We start from the raw sequence: 20,399 nt of genomic DNA, 5'->3' as shown, positions 1-20,399 counted from the left end.
CGAGCCTTAAAAAGGCTTATTAATCTGATAAAATGGACACCTCAATCAAGAATAAGAATAAAACAACAAGATTCTCCTTTGATATGAAGCCTGGAATGTCAAATGACCATCTAGCTAGTGGGAGAGGGAATATAGACTCCAAAGAGAGCTTTCTGGATATTGTAAAGGATTTGGACAGGAAGGGGTGGTTGTTGTTGATCAGCTCTTTGGAGAGGAAAACTCCGATCAAAGTTGTCCATAAAGGGGAGGCTTACAGTACAGTATTTTAAGACTTTAAAAGAGTGGAAATTAATCACACCCTTTAAATAATAATTGTAGTGCTAAGTAGTAGGTCCTACCAAATGTTCATTCCTAATCTACTCCCGACCATGACAAATCATTAAAAACCGTTTCTAATTCTTGTTTTTATTCAACTAGAATGAGATTTTTTTTCTTTTTAGCTATACAGTTTCTATTTCTTGAAAATATTAATTTTATATAAGTTAAAATAATATTTTTTTATTTATGAGAACCCTATTTTTTTATTTGTATGATAATATTTTTAATTAAATATATATTTTTTTAAATGACAACTATAAGTATTATTCCCAGATTAAAAACTGTTTTAGTTCAGCGGCTATGACTGTGTTTTATTTAAAATACAAGTGCAATTGTCTGGTTAAAAAAATATATATATATTGTTATTGGGTTCTTTTTTTCTGCGTTGGAATTGTGCAGTATTTGAAAAGTTAGAATTTTTTTTTTATTATTCACATTAATTTCACTATTCACTTGTAGGACACTTTTTTTTGTATTAATTTTTTTAAGATTTTTAGTTAAAAAAACTAGTTCAGAGTGAATTTTATACATGATAATATTTTTTTTAAAATGACAACTAAAAGTGTTATTCCCCGATTAAAAACCCTTTTAGTTATGACTGTGTTTTATTTAAAATACAGTTGTAGCTATCTGGTTAAAAAAAAAAGGTACATTATTATTATTATTGGGTTCTATTTTTTTCTGCATTGGAATCGCACAGTATTTGAAAAGTTAGAATTTCTTTTTTTATTATTCACGTTAATTTTACTATTCACTTGTAGGACATTTTTTTTTATATTAATTTTTTAAAGATTTTTGGTTAAAAAACTAGTTTAGAGTGAATTTTATACATGATAATATTTTATGTAATTTTATTACATACTAAAAAATTATAAAAACTATAGTTCTTGTTATATATATAAAATAACAATAGCTAAATCTATAATATTTAAATTAAAAATTATCAATATATATATATTAAATTATTTTATAACCTTAATTTTAAAAGTATTCTTAACCAAACATATCAAATTTTTTTTTTTAACCTTAATTTCTACTACAGTTTTAACTCAATATCTATTTTTTCAAACTAACTTTAACTAAAAATATTTTTTTATGAAATATTTTTTTTTCAAATTACAACCACAATAGTTACAACAATATAAAATACACTCTAATTTTTTTTTAAAATATAAAATAAAAGTTATTATAATATCAAACACACTAAAAAAATCATTGAAAACAAGCAACTTATGTAAGAAATTTATTGTGGATTAAATCTGTGTTGGATTGGTAATTTCAAAATTAAAGCAACAAATATAAAAGGATCATGACTAATGGTATGTTGGTGGAAAACAGTCTTAATCAAGTCAAAACAGGAGGTAATAAACAAGCATTCTGTTTCTGACCGGAGGGCGTTTGGTACTACGCTGGGTTTGAAAATATTTTAAAAGTTTTTTGAATTTTTTAAAATTATTTTAATGTAGTAATTTCAAAAATATTTTTTTAAAAATAAAAAAAATATTATTAATATATTTTTCTAAATAAAAAATAAATTTACAAAATAACCACAACCATGTTCTAGATGCAATATTTTCTTGTAGTTATTTAAAACAAAAATTAAAGAAAAAACCTGGAAGACAAAACGAGCCAGAGACCAAGAGGCTGCAGGTTCAAGCACACACAAACACCGAAGTAATTAGTGTTTTCTTTAAACAGTTGCCTACGAGGATTAGAGTTTAATTACTAATTAGAGGAACTAACACCAAGACCCTAGTCAAGAGCTAATCCTCCCTACAATGTATCTAGAAAGGAAAACATTATTGATCTTAATCATGTTATTATAATATAATCCCATCCTATTTATCTTAATTTTATCCAAATCAAGGCCATTGTTTTGTTGCTTTGAACTTATATTTGTACATACATAGCAAGATTCTTTTATCCTTTCTATATATCTTGACGAAAATAGAAAATTCATTGTTTTTAAATCAAATATATTTTTATCCCTGATCTCTTCTATCTCATCATGACACCAACCCATTCCTTTGCAAATTACATATCATTACACGTGTCACTAAAATAAAAGAATTGGAAAGACAATGGCTTTGACTTATATAGAACTTGCATGGAGGGAAACAAAGAGGAAAGTAAATTCATAAAACACAAAACAATATTTAAAAAAAAAAATTGTGTTCAAAGGAGCAAAGGGACAAAAAGGTATTTGGCTAATGCAAATTTTAAATAATCCAGCTCGAAATTAGTTTCTACACTTTCAAAACAATAAAAAATACAGAAAAATAAGTCCTCTCTTTTGCCTTCTTTTTTATCCCATATCGAAACGCTCCGCTTTTGAACCATGCCAATATTCAACACTAATCACTTTGTATGCCAAATCGATCCCCTTGCCAAGATAGATAGATAGATAGATGAAGGGAAATTGAGGTGGTTCTGGAGCTAGTTAACATGCATGGCAGCACTATTCTAAAACCCAGCCTTAAAAGCGGTAAAAAGTACTTAAGGTCAAGGAAGCTAAGCATAAACACCCGTGACCACTAAAGATATATAAACGCCCCAGACCCTAGTTCACCTCTTATTATCCCCTAATTTTAAAGCTAGAAGAACTTTACCTTTCATATATCTACATGCATTACAAAAATACCTCCCTCCCCTCATAGACTTGTACAGGCAGTAGTATGAGTTAGTTCAATGTGCTGATTGCCACCATTTGTGAAGCCATTGTCACATAATTGAGCATGCATTAGGGTTCTCGTCGCTAAAAATCTCGAATGAACAGGACGGCCGTGGCTGATATGAATCCAAATCGGACGGCAGATGCATACACGCGTAGGAATACGGTGGGGCATAGTATGAGGCACCATAACAAGTGCTTGGGCATGCGACATTGCTGCTCACAGCGTACACCGTGGGTGCATAGCAAGTTGTTGCTGGGTGGTCATACACATGCTGAGGTTGGGGGACGTGATTGGTAGGGTGTGGGATTTGGACATTGACATGCCCAAGACCTGGTGATCCAGTGCCTGCTGCAGCAGGGCCAGAATGTCCACCCTCATCAACAGTGTTGTTGTTCCCTGCTGTATGCACCTTCTTCTTCTTCTTCTTCTTCTTCTTCTTCTTACCACCACCACCAGCAGCACTACCCCCGGCTCCAATCTCACACTGACCATCAACTTTCTTGTCAGTCGCCGATGACTGGCCACCTCCTTCTTGACCTGGTTTGCCAACAACACCATGACAACCTTCAACGTGTTTAGGAGAAGAGACTCCAGTATTGACTTTAGCTTCTTTCTCATTTCCACCATCACTGCCTTCTTCATCGCTGCTTTCTTCGTCACTTTCTTTCCCTTTCCCTTTCTTCTTTCCTTTTCCTTTCTTTTTATCTTTCTGATTGTTATCAGCTTTTTCAGGCCACAGCCCTGCATGCTTCCCTGTCTTTTTTATAAGTTTCTTGATTAAAGTATCTGCATCAACATTCCCTATTACCGTGGCCTTTTGTTGCCTTAAATCAACATCTGTGGTGTACACGCCTACAAATACAATCATGACAGAAATTAGCAACTTCAATGAAGTTCATAACTAGAATCAAGGGTTTAGTCCTTAAATCAAAATTAAAAACGACAAAGGAAGAGTGAAAATTAACAAGAACCCAGATGAGAAAATTGAGAGACAAATTATTAAACTTTTGTAGCTAAATACTGTGAAAGAAAACAGTTTGTACAAAGAGCTTGGCAGAAAGTTTGAAATTAAACGAAGATAAAGAAGGCTTCGATAAAAAGAAAAATGAGGGAATCTTGGAAATCTTGCAAGCATGTAACAAGAAATAAGAGAAAAAAGCCAAGGAATCAACGTAAGGTTTTAAGAGGTTCACACTCTACATACCATCTATATTATTCAAGATCTTTTTGACCTTCCTCTTGCACCCCTCACAGTGAACTGAGACCTTCAAGACCAATCTCTGAAGAACAAAGGAAAATGAGGTTAAAACTTAAAAACATGGAAAAGACGGCAGTTTCATCGTAGTTTTGGCTTCATTTAGCTACCTTGTACTTGAGAGGTGGCTCTTTGTTTTCTCCTGGCCCTCCTTCCTTAGCTTCTGTCCCTGCTGCCATGAGGAGAATTGTGGGCGTCTGTTCTGGATGAGGAAGAGAGAGTGGGGAGGAATTCGAGGAAGGGTGGAAGTGCTCAAGGACAATGAAAGTTGAAAACTTGCAAGGACTCGAGGTGAGAGGAAAGTGAGAGATGTAGGGCCTAAAGGTTTAATCTTGGTGAGATGGAAAAAATAGAGATGCTGAGATGTGAATATTGGTACTGCATGAACTTTAGACTAACTTTATGTTATAAATTATAAGCGATGCCTAGTTAATTAAATTCGCATTTGATACCTTTTTTTAGGTGAATATATCAAATGTGGTATTATAAGCATAAAGCTTTATAAAAGATTGGTTCCAAGCTAGCCAGTAACATCAAATTAATGGACTTCATTTGTGATCACAAAGACATTTGATGCTTTTGCTTAATGCTTTCTAGCTAGCTGGTTGAGATTAAAGTACAAATCTTGTTTTAAAAACTAATGTAGAAATCAATTATACATTTATAATGTGTATTTTCAACTCTACTTTAGCCCAGCATTGGTTAAATCTAGTCTAATTTATATATATATTTTTTAAACTGAGATGAATATCAACTACTTAAATAATTTATAAAACCACCTCATGACTTGATGAATTTAGTTAATTTCGAGAGAAACATGTTCAGATTAATTTTAGATATTTTTTAATTTTTTATTTAAAACAATATTATTTTGATTTAAAAAAAACTAAAACAACTTTCTTTTGAATATTTAATATTGTTTATGACAATATTTATTTGATATGTTTGCAATATGATTTGTTTTAATTATTTTTATTATTATAAGTCTATTGTGATGCGATTTCTTTTCTCATTATTTAAAGTCTTTGATTCCTAAATTATTAGACCTTGATTTATTTTTTATACGTGATACACCAATGAGAGTGTTAATAGTTTGCTTGGGATAATTTTGTTGACCTTGGCACCTTGCCTTGTCAATAATTCCACGTCATTATTAAAATACAAATAAAAATATCAAAGAAATATTTTTATCATTAATTTCTAAAAAGATTTTGCTGACAAAAATATTCTCTTAGTATATATTGAAGAAATTATAATAAAAAAATAAAAATAAAGTAAAAAAAATAAAGATATATCATTTTTACTAATGGAATTATCATTGATGAAATCGTTAGTAAACTGTGAACATTATTTATCATATCAATTACCAAAAAAATCATTGACATATTTTTTCATTAGGATTTTTCAAAGAACTCTAGAATTATTTAATTTTTAATTGCACTGTTAATTGTTTTATTTTATAGACAAAATCACCAACAAATTGAAAAGTCATCAATGTTATTTGGTGGTTTTTTGAAAAAATTCAATTAATTTAAATTTTTTATTTAAATATCACAAAAAGAATCACTAACAAATTAAAAAATCAGCGGTGATTGTTGGAGGTTTTTGAAAAATAATTATGAAATTAAAAATTTAAATTAAATATTACAGATGAAATTACTAACAAAATAATTAAAAAATATTAATATTTAATTATTCATTGGTAGAACCATAGCTAACACACTCTGATAAAAAACCTAAATCCTCTTATTGTATAGGAGACAAACTCATTTCTTATTCTTTTTTTTTTCTTCATCTTCTTCTTCTTTATGTGTAAAAAATATCAATATTTATTTATTTCTCTTCTATTCTCTCCTCGTATCCTTCTCTTCTTTTTCATGGTTGGGTATGTCATTTTTTTTTAATTAATATGCCTTACAAAATTTTTTCTTTCTCCTTAACTTCACTTGCAACTATATTGAGGTAAGATCTTTTTTTTTTCATGATATTTTTTACTATATTTGTTTTTTATTTTATTTTTTATTTTTTTTCTTAATAATTGTATAAATATTGTTGTGAGTTTTTTTTTTCATATGAGATCAATTTTTAGTTGATTATTTATAGAATTTTAAAATTTTTAGCAATCGCAACTTTATTTTTTTCATGTGAATTTTTTTAGTTGAATTGTTTTTTATTTTTTATTGCAAATTTGTTTGAGTTGATTTTCTTCTCTTTTTTTTTCCCAAGTATTTTGAGTATATATTATAGAGTGTTGATTTATGTAAATTTAATTATTTTATAATTTCATAAAATGGATTTTTTAAAATATTTTTAAATAATTAATAACGGAATTACCGATGTTATTTTTCTAGGGATATACCGATGAAATGAAATGGATAATTTTTGTTATGTGTCTGTTTTATCAATAAATCTTTTGATACTAATATTTTTTTATTATTAACGAATTTATTGAAAAATAAAAAATTACCCATCAAAGATGTGATATTTAAACATTTATGTTAGTAATTTTGTTGATAAATTAATTTATGTTATTTACTAATAGAATTTGTGTTTTAGACCGATAAAAAAATTTCATTAATAAAACTATTAAGTGCTATAGTGCATGACAACATATACATGACACACCTGATAGGATACATGGCTATTCATGCATGGCAATATATAATTAAGATTAATTTATCATGGAATTCAGAGTAAATTGTGTTTTTTTAAATTTTTATTTTTTTTATAAAAAATTATTTTTTTATGTTTTTAAATTGTTTTGATTTACTGATTTTAAAAATAATTTTTAAAAAAATAAAAAAATAATTTTGATATATTTACAAGTAAAAAACATTTTAAATTGCAATGGTTACCATAATTCTAAATTAATAAATAATAAATCATTATCTGTGAGTACCGTTGAACTGTATATTTTTGAATTTTTGAATTTTTTAAAGTGTTAAAATAATATATTTTTTAATGTTTTTCATTGTCTTAATGTGTTGCTTAAAAAATAAAAAATATTATTTTATTTTATTTTTAAACTAATATGATCTCAAACGCAATATAAACAAGAATGATACGGTAGAAAGAAAAGGAAGAGGAGACTTCTAGGCTAGTAGTTTGACCTTTGAAGGATTTTAAGCAAGTTGCTGCTTAAGATAGATACCTGAGGCAAAGGGAAATGACGGCGATTTTTTTTCCCTTCGATTTTTGTATTTATATTTTTAAAAATAAAAAGAAAAAACTTGTTTAATTTTTGTTGTTGAAATAATAAAAATAAAAAATAATTTTTATATTTTTAAAATCACTCTATTTGGTTTCAAGATATTTTAAGTTTTTAACAAATGGCAGGCGGTTTTTTATGTTTTCTGAACGAAAAAAAACAAATAATCTATTTTTTCTTCAAAATGCTTTTTATATATTAAAACTAAGGCTATGGTTCAAAATGCACTAGCAAGGGAGGGATGGGACTGGGTTCTGCTTGTTCTTCGCAAGTTAAAACAACGTATGATTTTTCAATATGAACTGGACCCTCTAGTCTTTGAACGAGCCGAGCAACAAATCTAAAGGCATGAACATGTTACATGCAGTACATTAACTAGAAGGACCGTAGTTGCTAGACACGATTCAGACAGTGATTCAAATCGGATCATATTTGTCGAGTCCGACAAGTTTAATATCAATGACAAGAACCATTAGGTCGGGGGCGAAGGCAGATAGACACTCTTTGTTAGTTGCAGGCCCAGGGGTCCATTACGAATCAGTTTATAAATATTATTTGTTTTTGTATTTTAAAAATATTTTTTATTTATTTTAAATATTTTTAAATTTTTTTGATATGCTAATATTAAAAATTATTTTTTAAAAATAAAAAATATTTTAATCATCTCCGGTAAGAAGTATTTCCATAATCTGCATTTCTTTCCTTTCCTCTTCTCGTACACAGAGAAAATTGCGTTCTATTTCCGACAAATGTTCCCGAACTCATGGCTGAGCTCTTAAGATGAACTTGGTTGCTCATGTTTCAATCACTGCATTAATCATATGTAGTTGGGTTCTCATTAATATTACATCCTTCCAGATTTGGATCCAGGACAAACAATCTGACATGCTGGCATTAATCCATCGAAGTTTAAACTTCAGGGTATAAGAACAGAACACACATGATCATCGTTCATTTTTCTTCCTAGTTATAAGACCCAACATGATGTTAATCCGATCCAAGTTCTTTATCGTAGGTGGGAAGGGTTGACTCGAAGATCAACAGGCCAACACACACTATTTTTTTTAATAAAAAATCACCTGAAAATACAGTGTCATTGTTTTTAAAAACAAGAACAACACCGTCTTAATAAAAAAAGAAGTCTGGTTTGAAGTAAACAAGGTTCTAAATTGACAAATCACCGTTTTTATGTTGATTAGTTGCGCCATAAGAGAAGGAATTTTTTATATATATCTTGCAATTGCTTGGGACTGGCCGAGCTAGATCAAGGAACTGAGCCACTACGGCAGTAACAAGTAGCTAGAAGTAGAGACTAGAATCATAAACTCCAATATATATATATATATATATATTTTATGAGGACTATAAATGCCAATATACATTTACCAAGCAGGAAATATTCTGACCTGAGGATGGCTAGAAAAAAAACCTAAACATGGCACCTTATCATACAAAGAACAAGGTTAATATCACATTTCTAAAGAAGAAGATTTTAGAAAATCCCTTAGAAATTCTCTTTATGGAAATCGAATTTCGTTGTAGTTTTCCTGGAGAAATCTTGAGCTAATCTCCTCAGTTCTCCAGTCAATCCCGGTGCTCCACAGTAAAACACTCCTGCAACAAGAACAGGCAACAATTAGCATAGCTCAGTAATGAAGTGCGATACCTTTTCTTTTGCTAACATGAACTGGGAAGACTAGTGTTAAGCAGAGGCAATTTACCAACTCTTTGATCAGGATGATTGACAGCTACATGCTTGAACACTTTTCGCCAATTAGGCCTGGCAAAGTGTGTCTTAACTCGTGTTTCGGAGACTATATCGACTCCACTTTTAGCATGTTGAAGAGATTGAAGCATGGTGATTAAAGCTGATCGAGCATCGCCTTCTTCGTAAACACTTGTGCAATAATTATGAAGTTCGATGACTCTATCTTGATCATAATCAGCTACCTCGTTCATTACACCTCTAAACCACTCGAACGAGCCTTGCTCGCGCGTGACCCAATAGAAGTAAGCTCGTTTGGTTGCGAAAGGCTTTCTGTTGTTGCCCTTGATACCACTTTCTACCAACCCCTCTTCCATTTCCTTCTGCTGCTTGATGTTGTTAAGCACATCTTTGACTATGCTTATTAGAGGGGTGGCACCGATGCCAAGTCCAACAAGAAGGAGAACATCGTATTTCTTGTAGTCCTGTGCTGGTGCCCCATAAGGTCCATCGATTAGCAGCCTTGGCAACCTGCTAATGTACAGGATCATTACTATGATACAGCTCAAATTCAAATAATTGCTTAAAAAGCAAGTGTCAATGAGAAGGAAATCAAGCAATTACCTAGGTTGATTATCGCGTTGTGCCATATCGGCTCTTAGAAGGCCACTTTGGTGTGTTGATGCTGGCTGACAAACCTACAATTGCACCCCACAAGACAAAACAATGAGAGGAGCAAAATGTTTAGCTGTGTGAAAGGAAATTTTCCAAGAATTGGTGAGTATAAGAGTGATCGAAATTTTGGAGCAGTTCTTGCCGAAGAATACCTTAGAAAAAACAGCTTTGAGTTGCGATGTCCAGTCACCTAAGGTTCGAATATGGATGCTCAAGTAATCATCTCCAGGAGCAGAAGTGATTGAAAATGGATGCCTGAAATGCACACCAGTATATATATTTGCTTCACTATATGTCCACGTTAAGAAAAAAATGAAGTGAAAAAACAGAGACGAAGAAGATTAATCGTTACCATTGAAATGTAGAAACAGCAGAACAATTTACGAACACATATTGCCCACTAGTGTATCGAAATCCTTGTGGTTTTGACATATGCAATGCTAGTACATTTCCAGGGTACACTGCAACCTGAATTTTGAAGATGGAAATATATACGTCAGTCTTGATTCTTAATTAATCACCGAATAGAAAGATTAATTATATAGAACAGCTCGACTTAGATTAATCCAAATCAATATTTTTTTGAAAACCAAATTAAAATTTAAATAAAGATATGATTGGGTCATGAGTTGGTCTGTTAAATCAATTAAGTTTTATTAATTTAGTTCTTATTTAATTTAATTTGAATCTTAATACAAGCTGGGTCTGAAAAATAAGAATTAACTCGTTGAATAAAATATTAAAGTTAATAATAATAATGTATAAAATATTAATTATTAAATAAATATTTACCTTTAATATTCGTACGGTTTTATAACCCGATCGAAAAGCACGAGTCAAGCGTTCACACGTGTATAATAGAATAGGGACAGCTAGATACATCCATGTCTGTCAAAGGCAATGCAAGATCAATGCTAAGCATTAGACAGAGTTAAGGTGATAAAGTATTATTGTTATGTTAATCCAATGATTGAAGTGGCTTAATTACAAATGTTGTGTTTATTTACAAGAAGCTTACCGTTTTCTTGTACCATTTCTTGGAGAGGTAAAGATAGTATCCGTGGATGATGAAGAGGGCATAGACAATAACAAATAAGTGATGTGAATACCAAAAGGCGTTGAATCCTGTTAGCTTCTTCAGGGTTTTAGGGAGGCTTAGCCTATTCCGGCGGAACCACGGTTGGGCTAGTGTATAGGCTACGGCCATTAGCACCACCATCACCACACCGGTCCAACCCTCGGTCCCTTTCACAAACCACCAGTAGTCATCAGGCCGGTCCTCGCCAAAGAATTGCTCCATTGGCTTGTACTCGTCATCGGTGGCATGTAGCAGCCTAGGAAAGTCACATGTAAGATGGGCGCCAGCATGTAGCCCAACTCCTATAGCAACTCCTAGAGCAATTACCTGCAAAATGCAAGCCGAACAAATTATACAACTCAGACCTGAATGAGCCAAAAAAGTAAAAAATTTCTCATTTTCTTGAACGGATCGTACCTTATGGAAATTGATGTTATCATCAAAGGGAACAGCCATTCCTAACTTGGTCTTGCTTCGAAGCCAAGTAATGGTATTTCTACAAACTGGTAGAAGAATCAATGCCATGTTGAATTTAAGTGTCTCAGCTGCACCTTTAGCTGTGGTGACACAATAGCCCATGACATCGAAAACTGCACGGTTCTTATATTGAATGAATTTCCATGTGAACAGAGCAGCACAGACTGCTAGCCATAGGCCAATGACCCAAATTCTCTTCCAATTGTCCTCGACGAAGTAGGATAGCCCCCGATAACCTCTCTTGATGGGGTTATGATCTTTAGTTGGCACAAGTTTTTGGCTTAGAAGTTGGCTTAAAACGCGACTATCGGTTCCTGGGTTTGTCGATTGGCTTGGAGCTTGGAGAAGGAGCATTTCCAAGTTGTACAGCTGCATGAACAAACATAAAATTAGTTTGCTTGTAGAATTAGGCCAGGCCATAAAGGGGCTAGAAGGGGTGATCAAGATTAGGGTTTCATCAAATTGAAAGCCCAATGTTAGCCGTTTTGACAAATTAGAGCCCTTAAGAATGGACTGAGGCTGGCTTGGTTGATCAAATTTTCAGACCAAGGAAAGAAACAGGGGAGTTTTGAATATAAACCTCGATGAATCCAAGGCTGTCAGGGTCCAGCTCTTCCATGATTAGAGCTGCATACTCCTCTGCACGTTCTTGAATCTTTGATAACTTGTTAGCAGAAGCACTTAAAGCAATAATCTGCAAGATTAAAATAAAACAAATGGCCAGTCAATGTGATGTTATGATTCTTTTATTTTTGGCATTCCATTTTTCAATATTGATCTCACCTCTTTCACCTCCTCTTCAGTGATCCTACCATCTGCATCTTTGTCCACCCTGCATCAGGCATATGTTACGCAAACAACTCGTAATATATTTATAATATAAGTTGTCGACATCAATATCCTTGATGCTTGTTAAAGATTATTAAGCTAAACAAATAGAAAAGAAAGAATGGTTTCACATGCATGCCCGTGTGCTTGGAATCCCGGTTTTGATTCCTTACATGATATATATTATTGATAAAAAAAAATTTCATGGTAAAGTCTCACCCAAGTTTTGTCTAGTCTAGTTCCTAAGGGTTGCAAGTTGATCTGCCATATCATCTAGATTTAACTAGGTTAATACCCGAAACATTTGAAAAAAAAAACCTAGTTTAAGCTAAGTTTCAAATTAATAAATCATCATATCAATCTGTCAAATTAAATTTTAAATTAACGGATTATTAAGTTTACCCACTAGATAAATTCAGGTTTAATAACTATAATACCCTCCCTTCATATACACATGGTCATCATATTGATCTGTCAACTCATGTTCTATTAAGTTTACCCGCCAAGTTCATCCAGGTTTAGTAATTATAATACCCCCACCCCAAGTATGCAAGATCATCAAATCAATCAGTCAAATCAAGCTCTAAGTGTTATTAAATTTAGCTGTAAGATGAATCCAGATTTAGTTACTATAAAACACACACAAAGTATAAAATAGTGGGAGGCTCTTACATGTCAAAGAAGGTCTGTAGCCTAGCATCAAATCTCTGATCTGTAATTTGTTGCCAGAATTCATACAATTCAGCCTTGATTATCGAAGGTGTTGTTATGCCTCTCCTCCGAGCCAATGCATCAAACAATTCGCTTGCAAATTCACTAGATTCTTTCATCCCTGATTGCATTAACATCATATTTTGTCAGCAGTGAGACCATATCTGTTGAACAATATTTTTTTCTTTAAAATTTTTTAGCATATAATTACTCTAAAAAACTCAAAATTCATGCATTTCGGAACAGGAATGTTTCTCCCTTTCATGATTTTAACATGCATAGAAGAAGATTTCATGACATGATCAAAATGTATTATCATCTCACCATCACATACCTATACATTGGCCAAATTTTGATTTTGGAAGAGATCCGTTAACAGCCAATTCATTAAACCTTGCTTCAATTTCAGACCAACCTTCACTTCCAACATTTTTGGTCATGAACTTTAGCCCTTGCAGGGCACGAGAAGCTCCAGACTTGCTTCTATCATACTTGTCAAACCTTTTAGAAGATGTCATTCTTTTAAGTTCATGTGAAACCTGCCGTAGCTTAATAGAGAGTTGTGATCCAAGTGAAGGGTGCTTTCTCCCCAACTGGCTAGCAAGAAATGCTGTCTCTGAATCACCTCCCTTGATGTTCTGCACAGAAACTGAATCATCGCGAACATCTAGAGTGATTTCAACGTATTCTTCATCTTTGAATCTTGCGCTTTTCTTGCTGCTGTTTTTCTTGGTGGTGGTCACCAATGGACCGCTTAGCGGACCACTGTAACCAATTCTTGTGCTGCTAGTATTGCTCTCTGTCTCTGACCATGAATCTCGTTGGTTTTCTTGAATCTCCATCTTTTCTTCTAGAGTTTTGAAACAGTGCTAGCTAGCTAGCTTGGCCTCCTGCATTATGGACCAAATTGAAAACATGTAGTCATATAGGTGAAAAAACTGGGGAACTAAGTGCAATATTTAGTACAATTTGACTAGAATAAGATGTGATGTTGGTGGAGAAATTAAAGGGGTATCAATCAAACATTTATCCACCGCTTAGCTCTCTTCCTTTTGTTACAGAACAAATTCTTCAGACCTTAGACACTAATATCAGTTGAGCTATATATAACGTCAATCGATCACATCAAACCATGTTCTAATCGAACGTTGCCATTTTCCAAGGACGTGACTTGGGATGTAAGACAATGGGATGAAATGATGGAATGCATTTTGAAACACAAAATCTTCTACCTGAAAATGACTCGAATTGGTAAAATCTTTCAACGTTTGATGAGACTGTACGAGGCAAAAGAAGATCGAAGGGAGTGAGGAAGAAGGTAGAGAACATATATTTTTGGAAGAAGATTTGGAAATTTGCCGTGAGGATGTAAAGAAGAATGCCTATGATTTATACTCATGTGTGGTGGCTTAATAGCGTGGATGGTTTTGGATGAGGAAGAAAGTCAAAAACATAGAAACCCAGGGGCGCATATGGGTTGTCTTGAAGTGGTAGTTATTTGTAGTAGTTAGGGTTCATACTTCTTGATCAATTCTATCTTCGAATATTCAAAAGATCATACATCACCTACCCAGTTTCGTCAAAAAAGAGACAAGAGAGTCTTCGACATTTAACAAACTTACGGGGAAAAATTATGAAGTTTACATTAGTGACAGATCAACCATTGAGAGATAACGTGGTAGGGTATATGATTATTGTCAACATAAATATGCTCTTGGTTAATCCATAACAGTGGAGGAAATCATTACCTCATCTAATTAGGTCCTGTTATTAAAACATTTATGCCTATAATGTGTAGAATTACTCTTCCACTAACGCAAGTTGATATCAAGACCAAATCCTTTTTGACGCAGTGCGTATCAAAACATGGAATTGATTGCAACTTCTAAGGTTACTGTTCTAAATTTAAATGCAGAGAAAACAAATAAATTCTGAAAGGTTAATGATTGTTGGAGAATAATATAAATTATTTTTTAATATATAAATTTTTTATATTAAATTGATTTTTTAATATAATAATAAAAATTTAATAACTAAACGGTCATAAATTTAAATTTTATTATTTTTATTTATTAAACATTAAATATAAAATAGTGTAAGTCTGTTTAGGTTAAAAGAATTTTTATTTGAGGAGGCGTGTTGAAAAATAATATAAAATATATATTAAATCTATTTAATAATTTAAATTATTAGATTAAATTAATTTTTTAATAATAATCCGTGAACCAGGTTGGGTTTGAATATTTTTCTAAAACATGAACACTAAAATATACTCGTAAAATCAAATCTTTGCTTGATCTAACTTGCCCACAAATATACCAATTAAACATTTCCATGTTACTTTTTGAACAATAATATTTATGTAGAAAATATTTCCTCTCTGTCCATATTTCTGGGCCTAGTGGTGAATTGATTTATTTTTTTCCCGGCAATGTCATGTTTAATATGATGAAATCATGGTTTAGTGAGCAATGGATCATCACTATCATGTAAAATAATTTCTAGTATGTCTGATGATAGTCTTGAAATGCGGCCATAGAATAAACGTATGCCATGCAGGTAACTTGTAATACTAAACAAAACTTAATTTCAATATAAAAGGTCGTTGAAATGATTGCCAGAGCATATTAGAGTTGCAATGGTAGTTGTACAGTCTAGAAGTTGAACACGAGTGTGTATGTGTTTATATACATATATATTAAAGTAATTTTATTTTGATAATCAAGTTTTGACTAAATTAAATCTAGATTGACCAACCCAATGAGTTAATTTAGATTTTTGATAAGGTTGGTTGGATTTTTTTTCCATTTCAAACTAGTTTAGATCTTAAATCAATTAGGATTTGAGCAGATTTATTAAGCCTAACACTATTTTATAATTATAGTTGTAATACCTACCTAAGAAATGGAAAAGAACCTTGAAATAAATAAATAATGGCAAAAAAAAACATGGGATTTGAAGAGTGCAAGAAATGTTGGAGATAGTCTAAGGTAAGTTAATGGGTTAGTGGGGAGGTAAGAAATAATGAATAAAGATCACAATCAATACCAAAACCTTAACTTTTGTTAATGCGTATGTGGTAATCCCATTTCGTAGATAATGATGATGCTCTCGTGTCTTCGCATTTATGGATTAGATAGAATAATCAACAAATGGATTAGTGCTTAACTTAGTTTATTATGGACTTTCGCCTTTGTGATGCCGACAATGAACACATAAACAGAAAATAAATTAATATAATTAAGATGAGCAGCCTCATTACTTAATGATGATTCATGTCAACCTTCCATAAGGGTTGAAATAAATCCTGGGTGGGAGTTGATACGGCAGATTGATCAAAACCCGGTCTTGAAAAAGAACAAAAAAAAAAAAACCAAGCTTTTACTTCTTCTTTTTTTAAGAAAATAATCTAAAACACAATTGTTTTAATAAAATAATAATAAAAAAGTCCTATTAATTATTTCTCAAAGAAAAATTTTAAAAAATGATAATTAATTAATAAAACATCACTAGTTATTTCAAAACTTTTCTCGTGAAAAACATCTACCCTCGACTCGTGGGAACTATACAGCGCAGAAGATGTCAAAAAGACAGAAGACGAGTAACAATGACATATACGAGTGAAAACATACGAAAGTCAATCTGGGTTTCGATTTAGAGAACAACACTAGAAGAAGCTGCCATGTATGTTCCAAAATCAGCTGTGCAGCCACTAGATTTAAGCAAGGAAAACCAGTCAACTTTGAATTAGGCATCCTCGTCTAGGTTTGACCCTTGTGAATTGTGATGTTATTTTCATGTTCCGAGTAGGGATATTCCACGTTTAAGAGAAGACAATTGAATCAGCAACTTGTCAAAACAAGCGAAACTCCTATCCTGCTGGGTAAATCCCCATATGAACAAGACTTTCTGTGCTGCTATTTGTTCTTGTCTAAGTACATTGCAGATTGGAAGTGGCAATACGCGTTTTCTTGAAAAAAATAAAGACATGATCACTGTAGACGGAGACCTGTACACACTTGGAAATCGATTATGGAGGCTTGGATGTCGATGTCAGATTCAGTAATCGATTGGTTTCGAGAAGTTAGGAGACAGGAGGCAATTTCAAAGCCGATAAATGATGGATTCTGTGTTTATCCCTCCTCCTCCTTTTTAAATGTTTAGTATATCTAGAAACTATGTTCATATGTCAACAGCCGTATCATCCCAGCCCCCACAAAGAATCTAAATCGTTCATTTATGACTAAATTAATGTATTCGGGAAAAGCCATTTCCTGGGCTCCTTAAGATCCAAAGCATAGATGGCATGGTGCAGGTTTTAAATTATACATGCGTGTTTGTGTACACAGACACACACGAAAAGGGTAGAAAGAAACACTAAAGCTGAAGGAGAAAGCATTGTCTACATAGACTAATTTTTATATTTACTATAATAATGAAATGACATCTTTGCCTTTTTAAAAAATCAATAGCTTTTGTGCTGGGGTTATTTTAATCTTTTTAGACAGCACATTAGTCATTAAGGATTTATCAAGAGGTACTGTTATCTTCTTGCCTTTTTAAATATAATGGAATGATTTATTTATCCTCAATGTCTGAATTTTTAAAATTGGGTAAGATGAGTATTCTGATCTTTTTATTTTTTAAAATACAATAAAATTATAGTTTTCCCCCTTTAATAAAAAAAAAATAAGCCATACATTGATGGGTATTTTTTTTAGATGGGTTTTTTGGTAAATTTCAATACAATAAAATGCATGAAAATGATTAATATTTATGTTTAATTATTCTACTTGATAATAAAAAAAGTTCATATTAAATATTTTTTTACTTTTAAACTTTATGAAAATATATCTAATTTTGATTTTTTCAACCTTTTATTTATTTATTTATTGAGGTTATAAATAGATTATTTATTTATTTATTGAGATTATGAATAGATTTAGCATAATTTTATAAGTGTTTTGGATCAAAAATAGATTGAAAAACAAGTTATTAGGTAAAAAAAAAACATAAGCCTTGATTTGTCTCTTAATTTTTATTTTTATTTTTAGTAATCCTTTATGGATTTTTTTATTAACAAGCATAATGTATAAAAAACTTTATTTTCATTTTAATTTTTTTAATTGCAAAAATGTGTGGAAGACCATGTATGAAAAAAAAAGTATTTGTTCTTTTTAAATTCTAACTCATAAGGAATCACGAGTCAAGTATCTAGCGTGGATGGCGTGCAAGAGAAGAACACTGGTAAAAATGAATCGGGATTGGTTCTTGACAGCTAGGTATGAAGGTTTGGGATAGTTACACCTATCCTTTTTTTTCATTTAAAAGTTGTGTCGTTTATGGGTATCAATTCAAGCGGTTTAGTTTGAATTTAAAAAAAATTCAACCGAGCCATTTTTTTTTTAATTTAAACTGAATAGAACTGAACCAGTGAATTAAACTAATTGGTTTTTTTTTTTTTTTTTGCTTAAATCAGATAATTTTAAATATATTAAAAAACAAGTTATTTTCGAAGTTTATTTTTATATTTTAAAAATATTTTTTAAGCGAATTAAAATTTTATTTTTTATATTTTTATACCGTTTTGATATGTGAATATAAAAAAAAATTAAAAATATATATTATTTTAATATATTTTAATTAAAAATTATTTTAAGAATTAATCAAACTGCTAAAAAGCCAAAGCCCGTTATAGATCTTAATCAATGCATAGCTGTCTCGATGAATGCAGAGCCCGTTACAATTTAATGTCAGCTTAGGCCCCTGGACCAACTTTTTAAAAGCCCGATTATTATTTTTTTCGGTAGGAAAAAAAAAAAAAAAAGGTTTTGCGCACTGAATTTATTCCAAAGCTGAACTAATTATATTTTGATGTCGTTTTATATATCAATCCAGATTAAATTTTATTTTTCAATAATATTAAAAACACGTTTTCATATTAATTTATCGTACTCAGAGCTGAACTTTTATATAATTCGATTTATATAAATCTTAAAAGGTTAACATTTGATTTATTTTAAAAAAAATTAGATATTCAATTCGATTTAAAATTAAATTATTAATCTCAAAATAATCTTAAACATGAGATTTTATTAAAAGCTATGGATTGCACTCGATAAATGAAATTTTTGCTCGAGGGTTCTTTTTATCGTGCCCATATCGTCTTGTCCATGTTTCCCCTCTAGTACAAGTACACATCACATGAGATTCTTGCCTCTTGCTTCTTACCCTCAAAACGTTGAATTGTATTCGGCACATGAGACTTGTTGTTTCCTGTGGCACATGTAATGGAGCTGGCAGTGCTATCCATAGTTTTTAAACCCGGTTCGGTGGTTGACCCGGTCCAAGGCCCGGGTTCCGGGTTTTGACCGGGTCACCGGGTTTTGACCGGATCGGCCGGGTCGGCCGGGTCAATTTTTATTTTTTAAAATATTCAAAACGACGTCGTTTTAATAAAAAATAAATAAAAGTCAACGGGTTACCACCGGGTTTTGCCGGGTCATCCGGGTTTCCGGGTCAACCCGCCGGGTCGGCCGGGTCACGCCGGGTCATAGCTTACTTTATTTTTTCATCAACCCGGCCCGGTTCCAGCTCCGGGTCGGCCGGGTCCCGGGTCAACCCGCCGGACCGGGCCGGGTTTTAAAACTATGGTGCTATCAGACAGATGCTCATCACTCGTCAGCATATTGTTTGGACTGATATGGAGTGTGGTCATATTCCTAGGCCAAGCCCTTCAAACCCAGAATCATTTAACCCTAATAAAATAATTCTGATGCCGTGAAAATCTTCAAATCTGGCCACCACCATCTCTTCTTGCAAGATCCAATTTTTTTGAATTTTCTGGCTGAACATGGATCTGTTCTTCAATGATATTCTGGTCTTATCTTGACTGTGATTCTTAATTAAGTTAAAGATCCAAATTAGTAGTTAAGATGCAACGCCTCAGGTCCCCTAATTGACTTGGGAGTTTGAGGCGATTTGCTTGAGCTTGAACCAAGTAAAACAAAGATTAATGGTATGCTACCGACTTGACTTATTTCATGAACGAGAGGGACTGTTCCTTACTTCTTTGGTATCTAGCTAGCCTGATTTGTTCTTCTTCTGCCTTGGTGTGGCCAGCGTTATCAAACCTACCGATTTAACTAGTTAATCAATGAATAATTCGTCATGTTGATTAAGTTATACTAAATTAATCAAGTTATATTAAATTAATTTTTACCCTGTTTAATTTAAGATTTAAGATTTAATCTAAAAAACTAGACTCATTAGGTACTAGATCGACTCCAGAGAACTGAGTAAGGTTCAGTAAAATTGAGTGTAGCCTGCTAATATGTTCATTTCATGTTCATGTATGAAATGGGATTTTGGTTAAATGGAAAACAGAACAGTTCGGCAATCTTTTTAAGTACAAATAAGAATCTTGATTATCTACCTATTTGCCTTAATTGGGCTCAAAAGTTTGAGCA

The 20,399-nt window shown here is 32.1% G+C and overlaps 2 protein-coding genes across 3 annotated transcripts; both read right to left on the bottom strand.

Moving 5' to 3' along the window:
• Positions 1–2,552: 2,552 nt before the first annotated feature.
• LOC105134219 (uncharacterized) lies at positions 2,553–4,627 on the bottom strand. Its single transcript, XM_011038558.1, has 3 exons — positions 4,359–4,627; positions 4,198–4,273; positions 2,553–3,845 (listed from the first exon to the last, which is right to left on the bottom strand). Exons 1-3 carry the CDS (start codon positions 4,425–4,427, stop codon positions 3,040–3,042), a joined length of 951 nt encoding a protein of 316 aa, XP_011036860.1. The 5' UTR covers positions 4,428–4,627; the 3' UTR covers positions 2,553–3,039.
• Positions 4,628–8,766: 4,139 nt separating this feature from the next.
• Positions 8,767–14,459, bottom strand: RBOHB (respiratory burst oxidase-like protein). Of its 2 annotated transcripts, none has more exons than XM_011038556.1 (13): positions 14,163–14,459; positions 13,265–13,820; positions 12,892–13,051; positions 12,175–12,223; positions 11,972–12,085; positions 11,332–11,760; positions 10,855–11,241; positions 10,629–10,724; positions 10,189–10,304; positions 9,989–10,091; positions 9,786–9,859; positions 9,178–9,692; positions 8,767–9,070 (listed from the first exon to the last, which is right to left on the bottom strand). In XM_011038556.1, exons 2-13 carry the CDS (start codon positions 13,770–13,772, stop codon positions 8,961–8,963), a joined length of 2,661 nt encoding a protein of 886 aa, XP_011036858.1. In that variant the 5' UTR covers positions 13,773–13,820; positions 14,163–14,459; the 3' UTR covers positions 8,767–8,960. The 2 variants fall into 2 exon arrangements, with proteins under 2 accessions (XP_011036858.1, XP_011036859.1); XM_011038557.1 differs by lacking the exon at positions 14,163–14,459 and adding an exon at positions 13,897–14,133.
• Between the last annotated feature and the right edge of the window lie 5,940 nt (positions 14,460–20,399).

Source organism: Populus euphratica, unplaced genomic scaffold (assembly GCF_000495115.2).
Source record: "Populus euphratica unplaced genomic scaffold, PopEup_1.0 scaffold158.1, whole genome shotgun sequence".
Lineage (NCBI taxonomy): Eukaryota > Viridiplantae > Streptophyta > Magnoliopsida > Malpighiales > Salicaceae > Populus > Populus euphratica.
Note: the sequence above shows the minus strand (reverse complement) of the source record. Positions and strands in the feature narration are given on the sequence as shown.